The 26,444-nt window shown below is 39.4% G+C and overlaps 1 protein-coding gene across 2 annotated transcripts in view; it reads right to left on the reverse strand.

The window, feature by feature from the left end:
- Positions 1 to 5,258: 5,258 nt before the first annotated feature.
- Positions 5,259 to 26,444, reverse strand: part of NKAIN2 (sodium/potassium transporting ATPase interacting 2) — a 999,851-nt gene continuing 978,665 nt past the window's right edge. Inside the window, exons 6-8 of one of the 2 annotated variants that reach the window (XM_044249576.1) lie at positions 10,645 to 10,726; positions 9,857 to 9,945; positions 5,259 to 6,436 (exon numbers count right to left, since the gene is read on the reverse strand). In XM_044249576.1, the coding sequence (XP_044105511.1) occupies positions 9,921 to 9,945; positions 10,645 to 10,726 (107 nt within the window). In that variant the 3' untranslated portion in view covers positions 5,259 to 6,436; positions 9,857 to 9,920. The remainder of the gene's footprint in view (positions 6,437 to 9,856; positions 9,946 to 10,644; positions 10,727 to 26,444) is intronic. The other variant, XM_044249582.1, reaches the window with a different exon arrangement.

The raw sequence follows: 26,444 nt of genomic DNA on the forward strand, positions 1-26,444 counted from the left end.
TGAGTTTGAGCCCTGTACTATGTGTAGAGATTACTTAAAAAAAATAAAATCTTTAAATAACTAAATAAATAAACTCTTTGTTTTAGGGGGGCTTGAACTCATAACCCTGAGATCAAGACCTGAGCAGAGATCAAGAGTCAGTCTCTTGGGGCACCTGGGTAGCTCAGTCCTTTGGCTCAGGTCATAATCTCAGGGTCCTAGCATTGAGCCCCACACTGAGCTCTGCTTCTCCCTTTTCCTCCGTCCCTCCCCACCTCTCCTGCTCTCTCTCTCTGTCTCAAGTAAATAAATAAAATCTTAAAAGAAAAAATAAAAAAGATTCAGACAACTTAACTGATTGAGCCACCCAGAGGCCCCAAGGCAAAATTGTTATATTTCAGTATCTTTATTTTTATTTTTAAAATATTTTATTTATTTATTTGAGAGAGAGAGAAAGAGAGAGCACAAGGGGTAGGGGAGGAGCACGAGGACATGGAGAAGCAGACTCCCAGTGGAGCCAAAGGCAGACGCTTAACCAACTGAGTTACCCACGTGTCCCTCTTTTAGTACTTTAGTGACACTTTTCCTACTCTCTGAACAAGGGCCTCACATTTTCCTTTTTCACTGGGTCTCACAAACTGGGTAGCCACCCCTGATAGCAAGATTTAGACAGATATCTGGCTCATTAGAAATGGCAATGTTTCATGTCTAGAAATATTTGCCTTTCAGCACTCAAAATAATACAAACAATGAATCGGGTGCATTTTCCTATGAATTAGCATAAGCCTCAGCCTCTCAACCCTCCAGCTCTGCCCTATTTATCTGCTTTTGCAGATGGGAAGACTAGTACCATGGGTGTGTCTGCAGCACTGAGTTGTTACATCATTGCCAACGGAGAAGTTCTCAGAGTCTTCACTGAATTTAATAGGTTCGCGTGACTTCTCATTTAGAGCTCAGGGTCCCTTTGCTTGACTTCATCTTGAGTGTCTTGGTCAGCCTGAGATAAGGACAGGAGGAGGTTCAGGTGCTCTGGTAGCCTCTAGTCTGAGGCTCGGAAGATTTATGTCTAGACAGCAGTGTGCAAAACCCCTCTGCACGCGGAGATCAACATATCCCCAAAGGATATAATGAGTAAAACTAGAAGAATAATGAAGAAAAATGACAGGCACAGGGGAGGGGAATAAACAGGGTATGCCTCTGGTAAATAATTCCCTGAAGGACTCTTAGAAAAGACTTACTGATTAATTGAATCAATCCATCATCCTTGGGGTGACAGCATCAATTTGCAATCTTTTTTTGGGAGTTGTTTTATTCCTTTGCTGTTACAGCTTCAATTCATATGAGGGTAGAATGAGAGGTTAAAAAATATAACTGTTTTATTATTAAGGCACCGCAATTCTGTGCTCTCATTATGGAGAAGGCTTACATTAATTTTAATAAAGGTTTGGACTGTGTCAGAACATCAGCGTGTGGCTCGTAAAAGGATTTTTTCATCTGGACTTATCTTATAGAAAAAGCTTCCAATCCCTATTAAAATTTCAGGCTCCTTTGCTTCTAAATCTGTGTTTGAGGATTTTTAAAAATAACCTTCATTATAATTCTAAACAATGTAAAAAGAGGTGCCTCTATTCCTTTTTTCAGAGGAAGCCCCTTCATTTTCTTTGTTGTCAGTGGCAGGCATAACCCATGATACCTGTGCAGATTCCAGTGCCAAATGAGACCCTTGAATGTATCTAGCTCAAGTTTTTGCTGAATTAAACGGCAGAGAGTACATGAATGTCTTAGAGATTTAGCTCTTACAGTTATCAGAAGTTATTGTTTCAAGATACTAGCATGTTTTAAATTGGACATAATATATCAATCACAGATTTTGTTCTCTCCTGTCTTGGGGGTGGGCGGAGGGAAGATGTAATAGAACGAAAAGAGGATTGACTATGCATCCTAAGCAAAGATTCACATGTGATGAGGATAGCTGGGGCTTCATTTTTACAATGTAAGGACCTCGATATCAAAGCTTTCTGAGTACAAGTGTTTAGTGCTGAAATTTTACCGAAGACAGATAAAAAGTCTGAAGGAAGATTATCTTGACAATCACAGTAAGTATTTTCATGATGGAATGGTTGAAGTAATCTCAATCTCTCTAATATTAACTATTCATAAATGTATTATAAAAGAAATAGCAGGGGGCACCTAGGTGGCTCAGTTGGTTAAGCATCTGCCTTCGGCTCAGGTCATGATCCCCACATCGGGCTCCCTGCTCAGCAGAGAGCCTGCTTTTCCCTCTCTCTCTGCCTGCCTCTCTGCCTGCTTGTGATCTCTCTCTCTCTGTCAAATGAATAAATAAAATCTTAGGGAAAAAAAGAAATAACAGAAAAAATTCTAACCCTGAAAACAAACATAATTGGTTGACTATGCTTACATATGGGTATGAGTTATTGTTTTTTAAAAGAATTAGAAGATAATAAAACATATTTAAATATATTTCACATTGAGACTATATTGAACTTAATACACAATAATTCGGACACATTTCATAATTTTATACTGTCTTAGGGTCTTCCTTGTCATGGTTCATTCTGATTTAGCAGTCTAGCATCAGTTGACAGATCTCCATTGCCTTTGATTTTGTTTATTTTATTCTGACCAGAGTACACATTTCAAAATTTGGTGTAAAATGGTGAGTTATTTGCATTTTTAGGATAAAGGTAAACTAGAGTAATTTCTTACCTCTGTGGGCCTTAGTTTATTGTCTCTGTAATAAATAGGTTTGGATCTCAAAAAAGTTTGTACTGCAGTGTGACCTACTTAAAATGAATTTCTGAGTTTATGGTCCACTCGTTATAATACAATGGAATTCTGGCTGTTCCTTCACTGTATTAGAGATGATGATTTTAACAGTTACCAAACAAAGATCTTGGCACCCTTAGCAAATAATAACATTTATTATTTACCACATGAACACCCTATTTGAGAACTCCAGACACTGGAATCTTCTTTAGGGTACCTAGATAGAGTTGCTTTATTAACTTTTGTCTCTTTTTATGCAATGTAGATATTGTGTGCATTTGACCTCACAGCGTGAAGCATAGCCTGACAGTCATCCACAATGAACCACATCAACATCCCTTTCACACAGGGAACAAAAGTAAAAACAAGCTTGATCATTTACAAGACTCACCATGTGGCCAAGAAGTCAGATACTATAAGCTGATCTCCAGCTTCTTGGAATGCTGCCTCAAAGCCTTTTTTGTTTTCAATCAATTTCTGCATGTTGGCTTGGAGCCGGTGGGGCACTGCTGTGTGTCCGTGCAGTGAGGAGAACCCCAACGGCAGCTCAAGCCTGAGATGACCCAAGCCTGGAGTGGTCTAAGGCCCCAGGCTTCTATCCATACCGTGAAAATTATGGTGTGCAATCACAAATGCCAGGGGCTAATCTTCTCTACTTGCCTATCCCTCCCCAACACTGTCCACTGAAAGTATTGTCAAAGACTATGTCATCAAAGGAATCGTAAATAAATGCATGTTAGATTATTTTATTTTAAAGAATTTGGCCTTTAAAAAAATGAAAAATCCTGCCTACGTTAAGCAAAAATTTTTAATATAGTGCCCGGACACCTCTGTGAGCTATTAGCCCGGTGCTCTAAAATCCAGATAGAAGCGGGGGGCTGTGAGGGGAGAAGTTCTCTCAATGACAGCAAATCTATTCCAAGCAGTCTCGTAAAAGAACTCTTAGTGTTCGGGGATAATGAAAGTACGCACTACCTATGACTGAGCTAAAATGGTGCCGTGACCTGGCGATTTCTTTTTATTGCTGACGTGTCCATCCCTGCATAGCACAGAACACCGCGTTGCCTACATGTAAATTTAATAGGGTTTCCTTGTCAATGACATAAGCAAATACCCTGGGTGAAGGAGAAGGGGTTTTCAGGGATGGCTCAGAAACTTAATTGTTTTTCCATTTATTTTTAAAATGCAAATTACACTAGTAAGTCAAAAAAATCACTCTGTTAAAAATACATTCAGAATTAACAAACGCAAAAAAAAAAAAAAAGAAGACACATCAGGATTGTAACTCTTGCCTTCTGAATATTAGGTTTATAACAAAAGCTCAGCCTAGAAAAATAGCATTCTTCACCGGATTTTGAGGAGGATTCAGCTGTACAACTTAGTTGTTTTTCCAGATATAATCACACTACTGTGCTCACTGCTCCCAAAAAAGGACCTGTCCACTGATTACTTTTTAGTAGTCAACAACTGTTTTTGAAAAGTTTCGTGGCGATGATAGTAGTGATTAGGTGGTAGCTTGGCTGTAACTTAAAGCAGGAATATGAGGGCTTGATGTCTGTGCACTTAAATCTCTATCCATATACATGTCCTAGAAGGTGGAACCCCATCACAGCACGAATGTACAGTGAAACCTCATTATAATAGTCACACTAAAATGTGACTATATGAAATGAGTAGTTTCTGGCATGTATAGTATTTATATTTTAAGAATCAGAGGACAACACATTGGTAAATATTTTTCTCATACATTAAACATGCATGTCACTATAAAATCATCATATGAGGTTTCACTGACATGTTTGCAATTATAGATTTTATACACTGTACGTATGGACAAACATATACAAGCCACTGAGAAAATTCAAGCACAAGTGCTGGAACCTTTTTGTTTGTTTGTTTATGTTCCAATATCACCTTTGTTCCTTTATCATTTTCAAATGTGTATGTGTGTATTTCATAGACATCCATGCAAACACAGTAATGGGACTAGTTTATGTAGATCTGGATGGGCTAAGGTCCAAAGTAGGTTAACCCAGTAACTGAAACTACATAGAAACCAAGAGGAAACATTGCTCCATGCCAGTTAGTAACTTTTCAAGTCTCAATTTCACTGCATTTAAGGATGTTGTATTCATTTAAAAAAATTGATTTTAGCATCTCAGGTGGATTTTCCCAAGAAAAAATATGAGTCTTCTGAGTTCCTGACAAGCCTGAGCTAATTATGTTTTCCACTAATGAAAACCAAATAATGCTTGAATATATAGAACAAAATTTCCTAGGAATTCAGAATATTCCATAAACACATTGACCTACTATTAAGTTTCCAAAGGCATCTTGTTGCCAACTACGTTAACAGCACAGTTTTTCTGCCACAATAATACAGGAGGATTAAAATACACTCTAACACACAACAGATCCCCCAAATACCACAAAGAGATCTCAAATGTTTCACCAAGGTAACTATTGCTCCCCCCCACCCCACCCACCCGAAAAATAATCTCGTACGCTGAAGTTAGGAAAAAAAGTTCACCTACGTAGGGTCTTCAGTTTGAATTAGATATAAAAGAGTAAACATAGCTAATACATATTCAGTTGGCCTCTGTTGATAGAAATCCACAGCTGTTTCTGTGTTAGTAAAAGACATTTGTAGATACTTATAAAAGCACCTAGAGTGCGAGAAATAAAATCAATGAGTTAAGCCATTTCTGCTCTCTGCTTCCAGTAGATTAATGAGTTTAGTAGATTAGTAAGTTTTACTTCGTCCCACCCAACCCCTTCGAGAAGACCATATTTAAGCATTATAAAGATGACGATTTTTGTCGTTGTTGTTATCGTCACTTGTCTGTTTTGGCCACCGTGGAGGTTCAATGGTAAAGCACTTGGCTGACAGCGGGCAGCTTTTGTACACAGACACTGGAGCTGCTGGGCTATGCAGTCTTGTTTCTTGACATGAAACACACAGACTCGAACTCATTCGGAATTAATAGCAGTGTGTTAGCCTAAAGGAAGGGACTTGGGGAGGTCTGCACTGAGACTCGGGCGCACAACTTAGGTGGGTTAAGGCAAGTATGTACGGTATAGCCTTTAGGGCAAACAACCTGCCATTTCGGACTTCGGTTACAAGGTCATCATGGCGTGTTTTGTTTGTTTTTGCAATTACATTGCCTACATAGCCGTGGTGCTATCAAAACGTATGGAGTGCAGAAGACAGGGCTCTCCAACTAAAGCGCCCCCCGAAGACTTGGCAGCTGGCAGAGGCTGACCGGCTGGGCTGCGGAGGAGTTTTAGTGACGGCCAGCAGAGGGCGCCGAAACGTCTCCTTGAGAACTTTCCGAAGGCCTAGGAGAAAGAAGCCTGCTATCAGGAAATCCAAGATGGGCGTGTCCTGCATGTTTGTTTCAGTTAGAAAAAGGAGGCCAAGTGGAATTAGTATGGGCCTCTGTGTACGTGTGTGTGAGTGCACACACACGCGTGTGCGTGTGCATGTGTGTGTGTGTGTGTGTGTGTGTGTCCCGGTGTATGTGGAGGCTTTATGTTTGTTGTGTTAATATGTATATATATTTAGACTCAGTTGCTTCTTGCTCTTCATAAAATGCAGGAGGCCACTGTGAATCAAGTTCTTTGAAAGGTCCAGGAGCTGACATCCTGAAGCCATCTGTATTATTTCGACCTGGGAGAGAGAACGAGAGAGAGAAAAGATGTTTTTAATCCAGGGGAAGAACTCAGTGCCTTTTCTCGCCTCTCCAAGCACAAGAACAAACAAAAATTAAAAAAAAAAAAAAAAAAAAAAAGTCCAAGCCCCAATTTTGTTATAAAAGAGACAATTTTCCTTTCCTTTTCTTTTTAGTCTGTAACCTCCTGGATAAAGAGGCCACTTATGATCATTTAAAGTCCATTTCTGGGGGCACATGAAATGAATATGTATTGCTGTACAATTAGCCTGCTAAAAAGAATGCAATATTTTCAGATGTTACCAGTGAGATACCAAGGAATATTCTCACAGTTTATATAGCAGGGTGCCCGGACAGAGCTCTATGCACAATGGCATGGAGGTCAGGGGTCGTCAAAGCACCCACTTTGTTAAACAATTAACCTGTGGACATGGGAATGTGTGGGGGCAGCAGCTTTAGAGCTATGATTTGTTTCAAAGAGGTGTGCCAAACCCTAAGAAATAAATTCATGAAAACCTTTTCTTTTAGGATGAGTGATAGATAATCAGAAGAATTACAGGCCAAGAACATTTGCCTAACTTAACTGAAAAAGAGAGGATGGTCTGTTCGGTGACGGTAGGCGGTGAAACATGGCCCTAAATGGAAGTCAGTCAGGGCAGCGTTTTCAAAGCTCTCAGCCATAGATTGACTGGGTATAATGGAAGCCCCACAGCTAAAACTGCACATTACTTTAAAGCATTTGCTTTCCTTGTAAGGAAGAGCTTTTATTTCCAGTTGCTATATAATATCGTTAAAGCGCTTGAACTGGCCCATGATGTTAAATTACTCTTACTTTATGAGACTTATTTATGGCAGGTTGACAGGAAAAGCTACACCCAAAGGACAAAGACACAGGAGATGCTCGGGTCCCTGCCTCTCAGCAGGAGATGAGGTCTGTGTGTGCGTCCTTTTGGCTTTTCACCGGATCTGAACAGGCAGTGGCTCTCAAGTGACTGATTTTGAGGGCTATCACGTTGAAAAAGCCCTTCATTCCTCAGGGCATAATGTAAAATCAGAAGGGGGTAGAGGGAGTGCAGAGAAAGGGAGGGAGGCAGGCCTGTTTGGAAGCATGGCAGCTAAGTTAGTGTGGAGAAGTATAAATGAATAAACTGAAAATCAGGAAACACAGTGAATGCCAGAGCAAACTGGCAGGTCTGTCTGAGAACTTGGAAAGTACGGAATTAAGGGGTCAGGAAAACTGGCTGATACTGGGGGGTTGTACAACTACCAAGTCGTGGGACCTTTGCTTTCCTTTCTCTTCATCCAGTTTCCTCATCTGTAAAATAAAATCTTAGTGTTGTAGTACTTGAAGTCTCATAGGGGATGTTTTGTAGAAGGGACAGGATTGTATTTTGACTAGCGATTTGTTATATGTAAGTATTTCCAACTTCCTAAATTTGAATTTCATTAAATATTTTACTTATTTCATGAGCAGTTTCGAGACTTGAAACTTCTTAGATACTTTTATCAGTTTCAGGCAGTAAGGAAGAAAATATTTTTATTACTTTCGTTTGGCATTTAAAGTCTTATATTTCATAAAATCATGGGAAGTTTTGCTCAAGGAATTTAAAGTTGGATATTAAACTTGCAGAGTCCCCTCTTTAAGGACAGCATTAGAATTATAAATGCCCAATTTGAAACAATATACTTGATTGTGTATAATTAGCATTCTTGTGTTATTATTGTAATTAATCCTACCTATGTGGTTACATGTCATTTATTATAACTTGGTCACATTTATTGATCGTGCATATTGATCAGCACAGTGAAGTGCTACATGGTGAAGAAATGTATGCGATATTGTCAGAAGCAAACAACTGCAAGCTTTGTAGATGTTCTGGTCTACTCTTAAGTACAAACATACTGTTACATGTTACTTGGGTAGATATTCTATGTGATACATTGTTTATAGAGGAAATCCTTTGGGAATGAAATATAGTACATATTTATTTCTGACTTAATAAAGTCTTTTCATGAGTAATATTCATTAATATAGCATTGTTGCTGCTACTAATAAGTTAATGTTTATTAAGCATTTACTCTGTGGCATATTTTATGTCTTATGCGCCTCTAAATTCAGAATAATTATATGAAGCATGTAGGCTATATAATCTCTATTTTGCAGATAAGGAAACTTAGGTTTGATGAGAATAGTTACAGTTATTCAAATAAAATTGTATGTCCAAGATCATAAAGAATTTTATCTCCAGTACTCTCCTTTTTGTAGGTCATCTTAACCACTACTCCTTACTGCTTTGCCTTTATTTTTTAATGGAATACTTTACATAAGGTTATGCTATAATATTGAGAAGAGTGGTAAAGAATTTAAAAGATTTATCATTTTACTTTTTGTGTAAGCTATCAAGTCTTCCGGGGAGCATAGAAGACACATAGTCTAAATAGAAAACAACTGCAGTACTTGGTAAAAGAAAAAAAGAGAACTATCAGAGGAAAAAGAGATTTAAAAATCTTCCATAAAATATGTATTTAAGATACAATTTGAGGGATAGTGGGATTTCATTTTGGAAAAAAATATGTTTGGTGTTAAGAGAACAGTGTAGATAATTGGAAAAATACACATCATGTTTTCAAAAAGCAAGAGTTCTAGTTTGGCAGGCAAAAAAAAAAAGTGGATAAGGGGAGATATCAGACTGTTAATGTCTTCAGTAGAGTATAAGCTTCAGGAGGACAGAGCCAGTTCTTACTTATGATTACATTTTCCCAGTATCTCTGAGCATCTTCTGCATATGATTGGCAGTCAAGGGTTGTTAAGGGTTGAAGGGAAGAGATAATATTTCAGCAGAATATTGGGTCCAGATGAGAGTCTACTTGCAGGTTATGGGGAGGAGAGTGGACTTTGCTGAGTAGGTAATAGGGATTCATTGATGGTTTGGGGGCAGGGGAGGAAATAGTCAAAATGGCACTTTGACAAGATTAATTTGGCAGCCTCATGGAAGAAGGGATGGAGATCCTAAATTTAGAAGGCAATAGGTAATGAATGCCTGAATTAGGGCAGTGATTGCAGGGTACTAAAAAGAAAATGTGTGATGTACTGTTTGCAGAGGGGATGCTTTGAATGACATATCCTACTGACTGAATTCTGAACTGAAAAAGTCTTTTTTATGGGTGGTGTTACCAAATACTTTCAAAGAAAAATGCAGGCGTGATGCATAGATCATTCCCCCTTTAAGGAGAAGCTTACAAGGAGGTGTATAAAAATTACTTTAATCTCTTGGAGGAGAAACACTCTAAAAATCCATGTATTATCCTACACATTAACAATTTTAAAAGGTAAAATGATTCAATGGTGGAGGACAACGACGACAAACACATATCTTCAAAGAGAGAAGCTCACATTTCAAAATGAATTGGAATCTTACTTTCTATTTTGATCTTCGCTTGCAATTCAGCATATCACTTGATGCTGATATATAGAATTTGTTATCAGTTGTTATCCAAGGGAATTTGCCTAAACACAGATATAAAAATCAGGCTCTGATTGTATGTCTGCTCTCTTGAGTGCTAGAGCTAAGGGTCTGATAAATTTCAGTGTTACTATTCTGGCTTAATTTTCACTTTTCACATCAGAAAAATGATACAGAGCATTATTGTTCAGTTTTTAATTTTTTTAACACTATACATAACTAATGTTATACTATATATACTAGGGCTATACTATATATAACTGATAACCTATCTTTTATCATCCAAATGAGAATACTTTTGAGAGGAAGAGGAGGTACTGGTAATAACTATTCCAGGACAACCATGTAAACTGAGACTCTCCTGGGAAAGCCAGAACACATAGTTTATATATAGTCACGTGTAACTACCTCCCATGTTATATCATTCTCAAAACATAATTTGGGGTAATTCAAAGAAGTAGTATATTAATAAAGGCCTTTTAGCTCTGTAGTTGATACTTTTGATACTTATATATAAGACTAAAGGTAACTTTAGAGATGGCATTTTGGTAAGTTAAATTTAAAAAAGAATTACGAAGAAAATGTTATAGAATTATCCTAGTCAAGACAATATTAATAGAAGAGAAAATACTGGAAATATGTAATTGGAGGAAAGCTCCTTGCCATCTATTTTGTGCCACAATATTGTTTACTTAATTATCTTTTAGGATCACAGAAGATTATCTCAAAAGCACAGTACTTACATGTACATAGGCTGTAGTTGTAAATGAGATGTCTTCTGAGGCCCTTGATAGCCATAAGAATCAAAGCCACCTATGAAATCAACTGAAAAGGGACAAGTGCTTTCATTAGTTCACTTTTCAAAAGAGGTCAACAGTCATGATCAAGATCTTACACAGATTACTCATCTAGACCGTGTAATAACCTACTGAAACCAAAGTGATTAACTGTGGAGGAAACCAGATAGTTCCTTCAGGGTAGTGATTCCCCCCCCCCCAACTGTGAGATTCAATTATTGCTTCACAAGAATCTATTCACTTGAGAGAAGAAATTATGTACTCCTCTCAAGCAACTAAGACCTAATTGGAGTAATAAAATTTACTTGCACAGTAAAGATGCTATATGTCTTTTTGGTTAGTGTGGAGATTTTCTGCAACACATTACAAATATAAAAAATAGTGATTGCTTAAGTGCATGTATCTATCAGCAATTGCAGCACTAGCAATAATATCATATACTATGATTGTCAAGTACAAGTTGCTATGGGGGAACTTGTGTAAATTAACTCAACATGGCAGTCCTTGTCATTTTGTGGTTCATAATCTGAAATAGGCAATCAGAAATAAAGTCTAACCGAACACTCAAATGCAATACATACTTAGTATTTGAGGTGCAACAAGATATAACAAAAGTTACTGTGATAGAGTCTATCACAAACAGCTCCAACAATATCTCCTATCCCGTATCTGACTACAGTATGATCTTGACACTCCTCCCACCTGGTGGTTTTGGTCTGTGTCCCTTCCTCTTGGACCTGGGTACAACTTAGTGGTCACTTTGACCAACAGAGTATGGTAGAAGTGATCCTATATGACTTCCAAGGCTAGATCATAGAGGTGTAATGCACTTCCCCTTGCTCTTTTGAGATGCTCTCCTGGCACACAACCACCATGCCCAAACTAGCCCACATGGAGAGATTAATGGAGACCCCTACGGGCAAGTACTTTGACCAACTGGCTAGTTGAGTTCCCGTGGATAGCTAGCCTCACCACCCAGAAACGTGAGAAAAAAGGCATCCAAGTGATTCCAGCCCCAACCGGCTCAGTCACCCCAGTTGTGGAGTCTGCCCATCTGAGGGCCATGATATCGGGGATCAGACGAAAGCCATCCTCACGGTGCCCTGTCTGAAATTTTACTCACAGACCCATGAGCATAATAAATGGTTGCTTTACACCACTAGGTTTTGGAAGCAGTAGTTGGGGAAACCGTAAATACTTAGAGCACTGTTAAAAGATTTTGTTTTTATTTTTTCTTTTCCACTCCTGGATATGAAGGGTGTGTGGTAGGGATAAAAGAGATAAAACAATGAAAGGCAGGCAATGTAGATGACAGGAAGGAGAGAGAAAGGGCAATTGAGACTGAATTAGGATGCCTGTGGATAGCTTCACTTCTAGAGTCACATTCTATACTAGCTTAGCTCCGACTAGTTTTTATTTTCTTTTTAGTATCTTAAGTGCCACAGGTAGAAAATCAAGCAAGGTGTGAAGTAACATCAAGTCTATGATGTCTGTTTAGTGGGGGAGATCTTAATTTAATAGATTTTTATTTTTTAGGGCAGTTTTAAGTTTATGGCAAAATTGAGCGGAAAGCACAGAGAGTTTGTATATAGCTTCTGTCTCCACACATGCACAACCTCTCATACTGTCAACAGCTTACACCAGAATGGGACATTTGTTGCAACTGGTGAATCTCCACTGATGCATCCTTACCACCCAGAGTCCAGAGTTCACATTTGGGTTTGGTATTTTAAACTATGTGTTTTGATGAATGTATAATGATGTGCATCACAATGTTAGTGTCATACAGAACAGTTTCACTGCCCTAAAATTCCTCTGGGTTCTGTCTTTTATAGCACCCTCCCCCAATCACTGGCAACTACTGATCTTTTTACTGTTTCCATAGTTTTGCCTTTTCGAAAACATCATATAGTTGGACTCAGTATGTACCCTTTTCTGATTGGCTTCTCTCCCTCCATACTGTGCATTTGAGGTGACTCCCTATATTTTTATAGTGTAATACCTCATTCCTTTTTATCTTTGAGAACACTATTTGAGGCTGAATTTCTCTTCTCATCAAACGTGGAACAGTGTAAGAACAAAGGCCCCGATGTTAGAAGGATCAAGGTTCAAATACTGCTTTGACCATTTTAAGGCCAGCTGTGTGACCTTAAATCATTTAACACTCTGAAGATAGGAATTAAAATACTTATTTCATACAGTTAGTGTGAGGATAAAATGAAATACAGCATGTAGAGTCCTGGGTAAGACATATGACATGGAAGAAGAAAATTAAAAGCCCTTGAAAAACTTCAGGATTTTCTTTATAATTCTTCTAAGTCATGTGGCATAGGAGAAAGAAAAACAGGAAGCATGTGATTTAGGAGAACTATGAAACTTTACCAGTTTTACAGAATTTTATGGAAGGTGGACTAAAAGAGAAGGAAACTCCTTTGTTTTCTGAACTACCCACATTTGTACATTAGCTAATATAAATGGTATTAGAAGAACTATACCGTAATTGAGTGGCAACTATATTTAAAGTTTGTATTTTGAGAAATTATTGCCTGTGATTGGAGATTCACTGCAGATAGTATCTAAATTCCTTTTCTTTTGTTTTCACTCTTGTCAACAATGAGACTCAGTTAAGGACTAGTTTGCTGAGAGGTGTTCACAGCATTAGAGTTTCCTTGTTCTGAGGCTCCCTTTCCGTAGGATGGTCCCCACCCTGGTGCTGGAGAATAGAGTGGGCTAGAGTAGAATGAGATCGCAGCAGATGTAAGTGGTAAGGTCTCTTCCACTGAAATTGAGATCTAAGTCAAACTCAGCTTTATTGGTCTTAAGAGTGTTATGAAATATTTCCTTGGCTGGTTTCCAGGAGTTTGAGATGGACAGCAGAAAAAAACAGATGTAATTACAATCCAAGTATTATGGAGTGAACCAAAGAATAACTAGAAGAAACCAGGATGAGTCTTCTAGTCCAATGGATAGAGTCAGGACCAAAAATGGAAAATAAAGCTTGAGCTGGGAGCAATGTAGACCATTCTAAGATGAGAAAAAAGCCATAAGAGACTCTTAACTATAGGGAACAAACTGAGGGTGGCTGGAGGGGAGGTGGGTGGGGGCATGGGGTAACTGGGTGATGGGCATTAAGGAGGGCATGCGATGTAATGAGCACTGGCCATTATATTCAGCAGATGAATCACTGAATTCTACATCTGAAACTAACAATACACTGTATGTTGACTAACTGAATTTCAATAAAATAAGTTAGGGGCGCCTGGGTGGCTCAGGTGTTTAAGCATCTGCCTTCGGCTCGGGTCACGATCCCAGGATCCTGGGATCAAGTCCTGCATAGGGCTCTTTATTCAGCCAGAAGCCTGCTTTTCCCTCTGCCTCCCATTCCCCCTGCTTGTGTGCTCTTTCTGACAAATAAATAAATAAACAAATAAATAAAGTTTAAAAAAAGAAAGAAAGGAAGGAAGAAAGAAAGAAAGAAAGGAAGGAAGGAAGGAAGGAAGGAAGGAAGAAAGAAAGAAAGAAAAGGCGAGAGGGGAAATGAGGTGTGTTCTCGAGTATGTGTCGTGAACAGCGTTTATCTGAGTTATCTGGGGCTTGCTCTTATTAGGCACGATCTAGCTGGTGTGGGGTGTGGTAGAGCTGGCTTACAACAACCGGAGCTGGAAGGTTTGCCAACATTCTGATCACTCGGATCATCTGGAGCCGCAAAAAGGCTCCAACGGCAGGGGACTCAGAACCAGCATGAGAAAAGAGGAGGACCTGAATCAACTAGAATGGACTTTTACCATTTCACGCAGGAGGGGGGGGATTCAAATTTAAACAACCACCAAAGGGCATATTTCTGTTGTATATTTTATAAATATGCCTGAGTTCACAGCCGAGGAAGTTGTGAAGGTCCGTTTCCACCTATATTCATTCTCGGTAATTGTTGGGCTGTCTTCTTGAAGACCCGAGGGAGAGGAAGAGCCATAAACTGGGTCCAACTGATGATGACGGGTAATAGTCTGGTGATCAGCGCAGGTAGACTCAATTCCTTGCACCTTTACAGATGTGCTTCAACCACATCTGGAACTCTTTGTGATGCCACGTGGGTGGAGAGCGGAAGCAGAGGAAACCAGTTTATTTATTTATTTTTTATTTTTTCTTGCTCAAAAAACTGAGTCAGTGGGGTTAACTTACGTTTTTAGAATACACTTAATACCGCTTTGGTCTGTTTTCCTTTTCCTTTACATAATCACATTTATTTAGGCTTTAAAGAGGCTACCATATGCTATAAAACTTTTCTGAGCAATAAGGGTCATAAAACTCCAGACAGGTCATTTTCTAAGTAATTATGATAGCATCTAGATGCTTGGATCATCGCTTATCTCTGCATTATTAAAAAAAGAGTACCTTTTATTCCTCAGGTATCTCCTTAACTCCTGAAAATAAAAATAAAGTTCTAAACAACTGCGTGATACTTAATAGTTTCTAAAGTCCTTTCAGGTGATATCAATTATCTTTACAAAATTACTCTAAAGTGGGTAGGAATAATTATCTACACTTTACAGATAAATGCAGTATTACTTGACTGCTTAGGGGCACACAAGAGCTGAGGACAGGACTGGAAGGTAGATACTCTATTTCTTTCCTAAGTATTTTGAAAAAGTGGTTTCTGCTTTTCACTCATGCCATTCTGATAAATTACTGGGAAGTTATCAAAGGCTTTGCATCACATTTTGGATTAAATCTGAAATATTCCAACTTCTTTTATATTATTCACTTCACAAACATTTTTTGAGTTGTTGCTTTGAGTCTTCTATTGGTCATAGATGCTCCCCTTTGTCACATATTCTCCAGCATCTTTCCTCTGTTCTTTCTAGAAAATTTACTTTTTCATTTTCTTCTCATTTCCAATCTAATAATCTAGGAATATTCTGATGTGAACAAGGATCGAAGCAAAACCCCGTGCAGGCTGGATTTGCCAGTGATGGTTACTCGTGAGACGTCTTGGTTTTCTGTAACGTATCTTTCAGAGGCAATAAGGTGAGCATCCTTCAAGGTTTAGTTCATTTCTTCTGTGTCTGCTCACTTACGTGGGATATCACATAAACATTTAAATGATCCTTTCTTTTGAAAATTACTTATCTCCTCAGCCTCATCTTGTACAACTCTGATTACAATGGTGTTTTTCAAAGTAAGGAGGAATGTTTTCTTCTAGCCACTTGGCATATTGTCTATTATTTCAAGGCTAGTCGGAAAATACGAAGGATGGGAATTACTGAAGGACTAAATTAGGATTAGGAGAAAGAGAAAGAAAAGATGATAATGAGTTCAAGATGTATAGAGAAAGAGGAAGAAAACATACCACATGCCGAGTTTTAAATATGGGGGAAGGAGAGGAAAAAGTAAGATTCAAAGTTGACTCAGAAACGTGTTGACTAAGAGAGTGTTGTTGCTTCTAACAGAACAGTAAAGAATGTCAGGAGGGAGCTGGGGCTTTGGCTTCATTTGGAAATGCAGTAAGTGACAAGTGGCATATTCAAGTGGCAAGAGCCAGGATATCCCTGTAAAAAGGGAAACATAACTTTGACTGCTACAAGGCCAGTTGGAACATGCTGGGATTTTTAGAGATTAGTTTCTTCTGGTTCAACTTTATTGGGCTTCATTGGAACATATCAGCTGCCATGTGACATTGCAATCTACTTGTTTTGTTGATTCCATTGCAGTAATGTAAGCTGGGTGAAATTTACTGTTTCTTGTTATTTGCTACAGTAGCCCAGAACCCAGAACAGTGTCTTGGCTCCTGGAAAACCATCTTTACTGAGTGAAAACTCTAGACTTGTTAGCCTTTTAAGAAAATTAGGTAATCATTGGAGTATGGAAGATGTTGGTAAAATTCCTAAGTGAAATTCAGCTGTTTTCACTCTTTCCTCCTTAAGACCTTCAATGATAATAAAGAGAAGACCCTTTCTAGAAGATCTAGAATGTTAGTTGTTGACTGGGTCCTGTGAGACAAAAGAAAGTATCGAATGCCAGTGGGAAGAAACCACTGCAGTAGTCTCCTTGGCCTAGAGGAGTAGAGGAAGAGAAGCTAAGACATTCTTGGCCTCAAAGTGACTCCAGTGAGAGAGTCATTCTTCCATGAATCCTGGTGAGTGCTGCAAATGTTGGTAATTGGTAGGGAAATCATGATTCTCTTTCTGGCCAGTTTATACCATCCTAGCAGGACAGAAGGTGACAAAATAAAACAAAAATTATACTCGTTTAATGTTTGCCTCATTGGAGGGATTTGCCTTTGGTCCTCTGAAGATAACTCAGGAATGTTATCATTTTCTTTGCAACTGTTACATTTTCTCTTTGCCTTAGTTTTTCCACCTGCAACATGGGTGTATTTATATCTACTGACCTATAGAGACCCATGGAAGCCCAATGATTTTAAATTAGTAAAGTGTCATATCTGTTTAGTACCTATGATTTAATAACATTAATAATAGTGGAATTTAAAAATTATCAAGTGAGAGAAGAATGCTTTTTGAATACATATTCCTTGCTAAAATATATTCCCTGCTGTGAGCTCCCTATTTATTTAAACCTCTCAATGATGAACACCGTGTTCAGTAAACTGAAAATTGCCTTTTTAAAGTACATGTTGGTAGTGAGGTATTGCAATTTAAAATGGTACCCTGGCCATTAATGGCAAAGCCACTAGTCAACATACTCCCTTTTGGAGACAGGGCTGGAAAAGACCGTGAAGGGAATTTTAAAAGGCAGATCACAGAAAACAGCCTAAATATTGAGGAGAACTCTTTGAAAGACATTAAAGAATTTGTGTGGGCCTATGACAACAGAGTGTATATCCATTATCTCTGCAGGTGAGAATTTCAAGGGTACTTATCTCCAGTGGCACAAAAGAAATTTAGAGCATAACCAACCGTAGGCCAAATTCAAAAGAACCACCTTTCTCCCACACAGACTTGCTTGGTAGCAGCAATTCAGCTTATTGTGTGAACCTGTGGGGTTCGGTCTGGGCTAAAATCCCTGAGTGGACACTGAGTTAACTTTTTTTTTTTCTTTTTCTGATTAGGGAAACAATCCTTTGTAGGGGTACTTTACCCCGTTGCTGCTTTAAGGTCACTAAAATGACTCTTATAATAGAGAGGGCTTCTGACAGGCAGAGCCCACCCTGAATGAAATGAGACTTAGGAGCTAAATCAGTACAGATACTTCACTTCCTAACCTTGCTCAGCAGATGTTTTTTCTCAGGGTCTTATTTTCATGTTTCTCTCTTAGTTGTATTAGAACCAGATCTTCAATATTTTACACTCCGTTCCAAATGCAATTACGTATGCCAAAAAATGAAAGCGAAAAGCAATCACTACAATGGTATCATAGCAGAAGAAATATTTCTTTAGTTTGAAATAGCCTGAGAAACCATGTAAAGCTTTTGGTTTTAAAAACTAAAAGAAAAATAAAATATAAGTTCCACATGACAAAGTATTCTGTCTTTCTGCTCTTGCCTATTTCTGCCTGGTTTGAGGGAATGTAGTACCTTTGGGAGATTTGAAGAAACACATGCTGGTTTTCTGGGGACACCAGGATGATACTATCAAACAATTCTCCAATAGTGTAAGTCACCCCTGGCTGGATATATCACAAGGAAGCGTGAAGTAGGGTAAGGATTGAGGGCTTTGGAGTCAGAAGACTTGGCTCAGGTTGTACCTTCACTTCTTACCAGCATTGTACCCACAAGGTCACAGCTACTCTGAGCCTGATTTTTGTCCTCCCTAACGTGGGGATAATGAAATAATTCCAACTTCATAGGGTCATTGACAGAATCAAGTGTCATATGCTATATTTAGATGCATGCCTTTTAAAGATACACCATGGACAGACTTAGGATCTCATCTTTTTTGAAGGGGAATTATGCGAAGAAAATAATTTTTTTAAAAAATTTTATTTATTTAACAGAGAAATAGGGAGTGCAAGTAGGCAGAGGCAGGCAGAGGGAGAGGAAGAAGCAGGCTCTCCACTGAGGAGGGAGCCTGATGTGGGGCTCGATCCCAGAACCCTGGGATCATGACCTGCTTAACCAACTGAGCCATGCAGGTGCCCGGTGAAGAAAATAATTTAAAATGCATATTTAGTTTCTTTACGGAGAGGGTGAGAACTGTATGTTAGAATTTCCAAGAGTTAGTGTGTGGAATGACATAGTATTGGGTCATCAGCAGAAGCTGAGGAGAGCTGAGGTAGGTCCATGGAAACCCTTCAACTGACCACTCTGTTGGTTAACGGTGGTCTCACAAGCAACAGGAATATCTTGTGTGACATAATTTCGAAAAAAAAGGGGGGCGGGAAATCTATATGGAACTGAGTTTTCATACTTCAAGTATTTATTTTTTTATTTTTCTTGGGAAATCACTTTGTATATTATTTAAAAGGCCAGAGACAGGCTAGGACCAGCCTTGTTTGTGTTCTTTGAGGTTTCGACCTGTAGATAGGCCAAAGGAACTATCCCGTGGCGTGCGCCAGAATGAAGAGCCTGAAAACTTATCCTTCTGGATCAGGCAGAGAGGATGAGCTCAGTGTTTGGTGAAGGATTACTCAGGAAGAAAAAAGCTGCCACTGTTCCTCTCAGATTTAGGTAGGGTTGCAAGGAGACAAAAGGATAATTTCCAGTATAGAGAGTTTTTCAGGTTCTGGGAGAAAGAAATGGAAGGTTTTCATGTTTGATAGCCTTAGTTTTCTTGGTTTGAGTACTAGCTTAGGTTCAGAACCCATGCCTAGGTTTGAAACAGGTCCTGAGGAGAGTCCACAGGAGGAAGTGAAAGCGTCATTGAGCAGGAGAGAGCATCCAGCCATGTTTAGAGCCTTTCTCCAGCTATGTGCTGGATTAGCAGTGGAGAAAGTGAGCCTGAGCCTCATCAAGTGTGGCTGTTGAAAATCCAAGCATGATTCAAGTGCAGGGGGCCGGTGGGGGCATCATTGCATGACTATACCCGACAGAGATGAGAAGTGGAATGATTCCGAGAATGAGAAAAACAAAGTTTCCTGTGGAGTGAAATTCCTACATAAGGATGAAGGGAAGTTTTTCGAGGAGTAAGATAGAGGAACAAAGTGGAAGGGGAAAACAAACAAACAAACAAAACCAGAACTTAACAGTCAGACAGAGAATTTTTAATTTTGGAGAAGTCTCTTTTCTCCACAGTGAAGATGACCCAAATTAGCCTCTTTGAGAAAGGAAATTAAGGGGTAGATGAAGTGAGTGGTAACAAGAGTGGTAAGTGCTGAGGAGGTCAAGAAATTGTAAAGCTGGAGTTAGAAAATTATGTATGCAGTCACGTTTAATGCCTTCAATAGATGTGGAGAAGCATACAGAATGGGATGAGATAGCTGAGCAAACTTCAGCTTCAAGGTACCTGGTCTCATTTTGTGCCACACCATTGGAATGGACCGGATTCACCGATCTGTTTCGTTCTTCCCTCTCAGACTTGCTTTCAAGTAGATATGACATGCCTTTGAGTTAAACTCGGAGAGAACCGTTATTACAAGCTATAGGTGGGCGAGCCAGACATGGTTGGGCATGTCTTCCACACTGACATCCAGGGTGTACTTAGAATGCACGGCCCATTTAAATGCAGAGGTTTTAATTAGGGGGTGGGCCCATTTATGTATGAAGCATATTGAAGAAAATTAAAAAAAAACATGCATGCCTTGCCTTATAATCCTTGCTAACATAATATTTGCGTCCTTTTGCATTCTCCAGAAAGGAAAATCACAAAACTCTGGAGCTGAAATTAATCCTCTCTTTAGAAGGACAGTAGCAATTTAAGGAAAGAGAATGTCCAGTAGTTATTCTTATATTTTTATTGATGTTTGTGAAAGCTGAAACAAGATTTGCTCTATTGAGCTCATTAAAAACACTTCAGATTATTCCTGTGTGAATTGTGGTGTACATTTGGTCGATAAGGATTGGAGTAGAAAGTAGTCCTCTTTAACAAAGGCACATCTATTTTTGTTAAATTCTACATATCCCTCTGACATCTCGTTTAGATTTCAGCCAAAATGTCATCTCTTGAGGGAAGAATTTGCTAGTCTTCTCATTCGGATGAGACACATTGGGGTGCATTTCCACCACCTTGCCTGAATTCTCACTATGAGTTACAGTTGTTCTTTGTGTGAAATGCACCCTTGACTCTAAGCACCATGAAGGCAAAGGTGATACCTGCTTGGTTCCCCACCACACCGCTAGTGATAACACACAGCCTCCCACAGAGTGGTTATTGACAAATACGCGTTGAAAGAATCTATCTTGATTATCTCAGAGAAGTGATGTGGAAAACATATTTAAATCGGGAGACTTAGGTTCTATTCCCAGTTCTGCCTCTAAATGACTGTTTAACTTAGAGAAAGTCAATTCAAGTATCCCTTTCCTCAACTGTAAAATGAGAGGATTAAAGTAGGCGATTGCTAATATTGCTTACAGCTCTAAGATTCTGCACAGTTCCATAGTTCTTGGATGGTTTTACAGACCAATGATAGCAATGAAATATTTAAAATGAGCAAATCTACCCAGGCATAGTGAATGGGAAAAATTATTGCAAAGAAGTTATTTTTCTCTGACTGTTACTCCTGTTATGCATTGATTTTACTAAGCAAGTTCCCAGGAAGATGAACTGCTGAATAGCTTGTGTATACACTGTAGGGTATATGAGGTATATGTGTATTTTACATTTATTTATTTACACACACACACACACACACACACAGCATTTGGAACCTGAGACATGACAATGTCTAGTTGAGAAACAGGGTAATGAAAAGAAAATGTGGGAACTGGGAGAAGGGAACAGGATTGGCAGGTTTGGAGCCAACAGAAACACTGTCCCGGGATTCCATTCACTTCCGAGACGAAGGTGCATGGATGTTACCCTGCGCTTCCCTTGGCTTTTCCGCTTTCGGGAATTCCTTAACATCAACTTCATTAGTTACAAAGGGAACAAGCAATCCATATCCAATTTTCTTTTTGCGTCAGAATTGTTCATGTATAGACTAGGCTCCTTTGTTGGAAACATTTGCAATTAATCCCATAAACAAACAAACAGAAAAATGCAAATCTTGCTCTGCCTGCCCCAGTTAACCTCACCGACTCTGAGACTGACCACCATCCGTTATACACAAAAATGAATTGAAATTCCCACTTTGGGCCTAACCTAATTTTCAAAGTGATAATAGGCATGGATTCCCAGAAGCACTCTATGCCTCTTGATAGCAACATCCTAATTTCCTTTCCTGGTAAATGTTTTAAATAAGATTTTAGCACCAAAGGAAATTAACCTTTAAATTAATTGTAATTATAAAATGCCATCACTGATTTTTGTCTTCAGTCTAATTACTTTCTATTATTTAAACAAACCTCACCTCCTGCGAGCTTTAAGTTTGTTTCTCCCCCACTTCCTGCCACACAAAGGCAGCCAATCCTCGTGGAGTCGTCGTGGCTGCTAAAGCATCCTCATTTAAATGTCACGCAGGACTGCGGGTTTGCCCTCTGCTCGTTTATTTACAAGGCACTCGTCCAGAGGCTACGTGGAAGGCTGCTGTGCTCAGAGGTTTTCCTCCTGCATACCTGGTGGCCATCCTTAGAGACACATTGGTTTTCATCCTCCTGCTGTTTGGAAGGAGATCGCGAAGCCCAGCCCTCTGTCTCTATTAGAAGCCACTTCCCCAGCGGAAGCGCAACTGCACGTAATGAAGTGGGCACCTGCCAGCACCATTTATCAAAAGACACGCGCGGAATCTCGAGTCTTCTTGACCAGCACCCCTCAGCTCTGGAGGGCTTTTAGCGCTTGGTGTCCTGAGCCGGCTCTTTGTCTTGCTCTCGCTTGTTCTTTCGAAGATACGACTACGGGATCTCGGGAACTTTATTTTTTTGGCCTTTGTATCTACACTGTGGTGCTAAAAGCATGCTATTTTCCTGCCCCTTAGCTGCCTTCTTTGTCATGTCATTATCTATGCGAGTCCAGAGAGATGATGGGAGTCTATTACAGGGGGCCTGGGTACTGCAGAATTGGAAGATGAAGCAGGATAATCAGAGGGGAAGGTTTTTCTTATAATTGTTTCTGTTACAATGTCACCACTTCTCCTTCCATTCATTCTCTGGCTTTCTTTTCCATTGAGGCTGATTAAGACAACCTGAAGCATATTGGATAACTTCAGTTCTTCTAGGCAGGCATATCTTGTGCATAAAATACTTCCTTTATTACACCCCAGGAAAGGGTCCTCCTTTGTGCTGGTCTGAATATTGTTACCTCAACGTGATTCATTAGAAACAAGGTCTTGGTCCTTCTGAACTAACAGATGGCAGGGAACAAATCCATTTTCTTTCTCTGCATTTTTGACTCGGGGACATGAAATTCTTGTAATGATGATTATGGTGTGCATGTGTGCGTGCACGTACATGTGTGGGCATAAATGGAAAGCAGTATGATACAATGGGGGAGGCATTGTGAGAAAAAGGGGAAAATAAGAAGTGACCTTTGAGGACTCAGACACAAAATTCACCTGAATATCTGAAGTTAAAAATAAAGCTCATCTATTTTCCCTTCCGTGATCACAAGAGGGAGGAATTTAACAGAAGGCTGAAAAAAGAGACCAGTACTAGCAGCTAACGGGGAAGACAATGTAATGTTAAAACTGTATTTCACCGGTAGGGAATGTTGTTGCCGCTGATAGAATCTTGCATGTGATTGACGGGAGGCATAGGCCTATGTCAGCATTCGTTTTGGGTGTCAATCATTTATTCAGTCTTTCCTTTTTACATATGGTGGCAAGTCTCCATCCCATCCTTTTCCATCATTTGCTTAGAAAACGACAGAAGTGCTTTATTATAATTGATAATTCATTTACTTAGAATAAACTGGGGTCTAAGGAGATGTCACATTCCTTACCAGTTTCCAGATAGTCCAAGAAGTGTTTGAGGAGAGCTGATTGGTTGATTCATTTATTTCCCAAATCTTATTGAGTCCTGCTCTGGGTTGGAGACGTGCTAGATGGTGAGGATACAGCAGTGGTCAAGACAGGTGTGGCCCCAGAGGGGCAATGGCTAATATTCCTGATCCTGAGAGAGTCCATATGTAGGGCACTGGTGTCACAAGTTCAGGAATAAGCTCAGTGACCTTGAGCAAAGTCACCTAATCTTTATGGGTCGACAAAATTAAGGTGTTAAAAAAGTGGTAGACAACAGTTTTCCATCATTTTAAAATCTGCAGTGTTCCTAGTCCAAAAGAAATCTTGAGCAGAAACTTGTAAAAGTTGTAAAATTAAGTAGAAGCTGAGCTTCTGTGGTTTTGGGGGGTTGAGGAAGGAGCAAGGTGATGCTTTTTACCCTGGCCTCACTATGATTCTATACAGCATAGGTAGATATTAGAAATTTGGGGTTCTAGGCTTTCATAATATGTGATTCTATCCAGAAATGGGGAAAGAAATGGCAAGTTTGGGTTTTGTGGGAGGCTAGCAGACGTGGACAAGATTATTTCACTCAGTCACCTTGAAAATCACAAAAGAAATGTTTTAAAAAGACAATAAAACAGTGCCATACTAACAATAGATTATTCTCTCATTTGATTGCTTGAGTATGATACACCAAAAGTAAAACAGACACAACATTATCTTAACTCTGCCAATCTGATACCCAAGAACATGGCACCTTTTTTGAACTGCTGATTGTCTACTCCTTGGGTTAAGTTTGAAGAGTGATTTATAAATAACAAGAAAGCAAGCTTAGATTACCCAACAGACTGTATAGTATGACCCTAACTACCAGATATGAAGGAAGGAAAGGAAAGGGAAGAAAGAAAGATAATCCATAGATGACAGACAGACAGATAATAGGAAGGGAGGGAGGGAAGATGGGAGGGAGGTAGGAAGGGAGGGAGGGAAGGAGAGAAGGAAGAAAGGAGAGGAGGAGAAGGAAAGGAGGGAAGAAGGAAGACTAGGAGCCATATGATACACGGAAATGTTAATGGAGAAACAGAATTTCAAGTTGTGGGGTCATTCTAATTTTGTGTGTGTGTGTGTGTGTGTGTGTGTGTTGATGTTTATATTTTCTGTATGTTCTGCAGTCAACTTACATTTCTTTATAAACAGGAAGAAACAAATATTTTTTATAAGGGTAGTACTCTTCCCTGCTGCCACTTCTGCCTCCCCCCAAAGTGGGAGTGTGTGTGATTGTGTTCAAAGAATTGCCTTCAAACTCAGTGATCCTGACAAACTGGAAAAATGATCAAAACATACAGAATGGAGTTCAATACACACAAGTGTAGGCCAGCAGCCTTTAGAAGAAAAATCAAACAAAAATAACAGAAAATTATTAGCCTCAGAGAAGTGAATAATTTCCTGTGGTTTGCTTTTCAAATGAACGTTTCTATAAATCGATTGTGACTTTTATCCCAAGGCCGCTTGAATTTAGAGAATTTGGGACAGGTTTTTATGCATTTCTGCTTGGTTGGTGGGTTGGTGCTTGTGCGTATCTATAAGTTTAAACATCGAGAATTCATTTTTCAAATGAAATTCATTTTTTCAAAATAGGTCCCTTTAGGATATTATTATTATATTTTTTTCAAAGATTTTATTTATTTATTTGACAGAGAGAGATCACAAGTAGGCAGAGAGGCAGGCAGAGAGAGAAGGAAGCAGAGAGCCCGATCCCAGGACCCTGAGATCATGACCTGAGCAGAAGGCAGTGGCTTAACCCACTGAGCTACCCAGGCGCCCAGGATATTAGTTTTTAATGACATTCTGTATCTTTCTAGGGGTGATTTGAATATTTAGTAACACTTGAAAATATGTGAATCTCTTTTTGAAAAGATAGTGATTACTTAAGAGAAATGGATCCGTTTTCTAGAGGACTGATGTCCTCTAGAGGACTGATGTTTCCTTTTAGTTGAACTATTAAATAAAAGGTTTATGAGAAAATAAAATAAAAATTGAGAAATCGTATGATTTTTTTTTTTCTATTCTGGATTGGTGCTATTTTCCATGGCTGCATGTCTTCCTTTTAACTGTCACATCTCACAGTGCTAACGAGGCTGAGAGGCAAGGTTTTCGTTCTGTCCCTGTAAGTGGACATCCAGCTGTGGTGCAGGAGAGCTAGGGATTAGGTGACAGAGGAGCTACACAGATCATAAAAGGCGTCCCAGACTGAGAATCTCAGAACATTTCATTCCTTTCACAGAATATTGTAAAAGAGAACATGTAGGGGAGAATAGAAAGGACTGGAGGTCATAAGGAAAACGCAGCGTGGTTGGCAACAGAAGATACAGGGAAGAGCCTCGCCACAAAGACAGTGCAGCAAGGGTCGCCCGCTCTCCTGGAGAAAGTCTTTCCTCCTAAGAAATATCACTGCCTTTTCATGAACAAATATATAAAAGTATGTGGCAATGGTTTCCTCACTTGAATAGGGTTCAAGTGTCAAGGCACACCCTCCGGGGCAGGCTCCCAGGTTTTTTTCTGGCGAGGAGCTTCTCATCTGAAGGGAGATCACCCCATGCCAAGGCTCGGGGTGCTGACCGGGAACTCCTTAGAGAGCATGGAACCAGGGAGGTGGCAACTAGTACAGCCTGGAGCCTTTTACCCACATGTGTTTGATGGGCTGGGGGGCCACTGCTTGCCTCAGTCTGTGCCCCATAGGGACGGTCAAAGGTCTGGGAGCCACATGGGGTGTGTGTGTGTGTGTGTGTGTGTGTTGATATGGAATGTTGGATCTGAAA

The sequence above is a fragment of the Neovison vison genome, chromosome 1 (assembly GCF_020171115.1).
Source record: "Neovison vison isolate M4711 chromosome 1, ASM_NN_V1, whole genome shotgun sequence".
Classification (NCBI taxonomy): Eukaryota; Metazoa; Chordata; class Mammalia; order Carnivora; family Mustelidae; genus Neogale; species Neogale vison.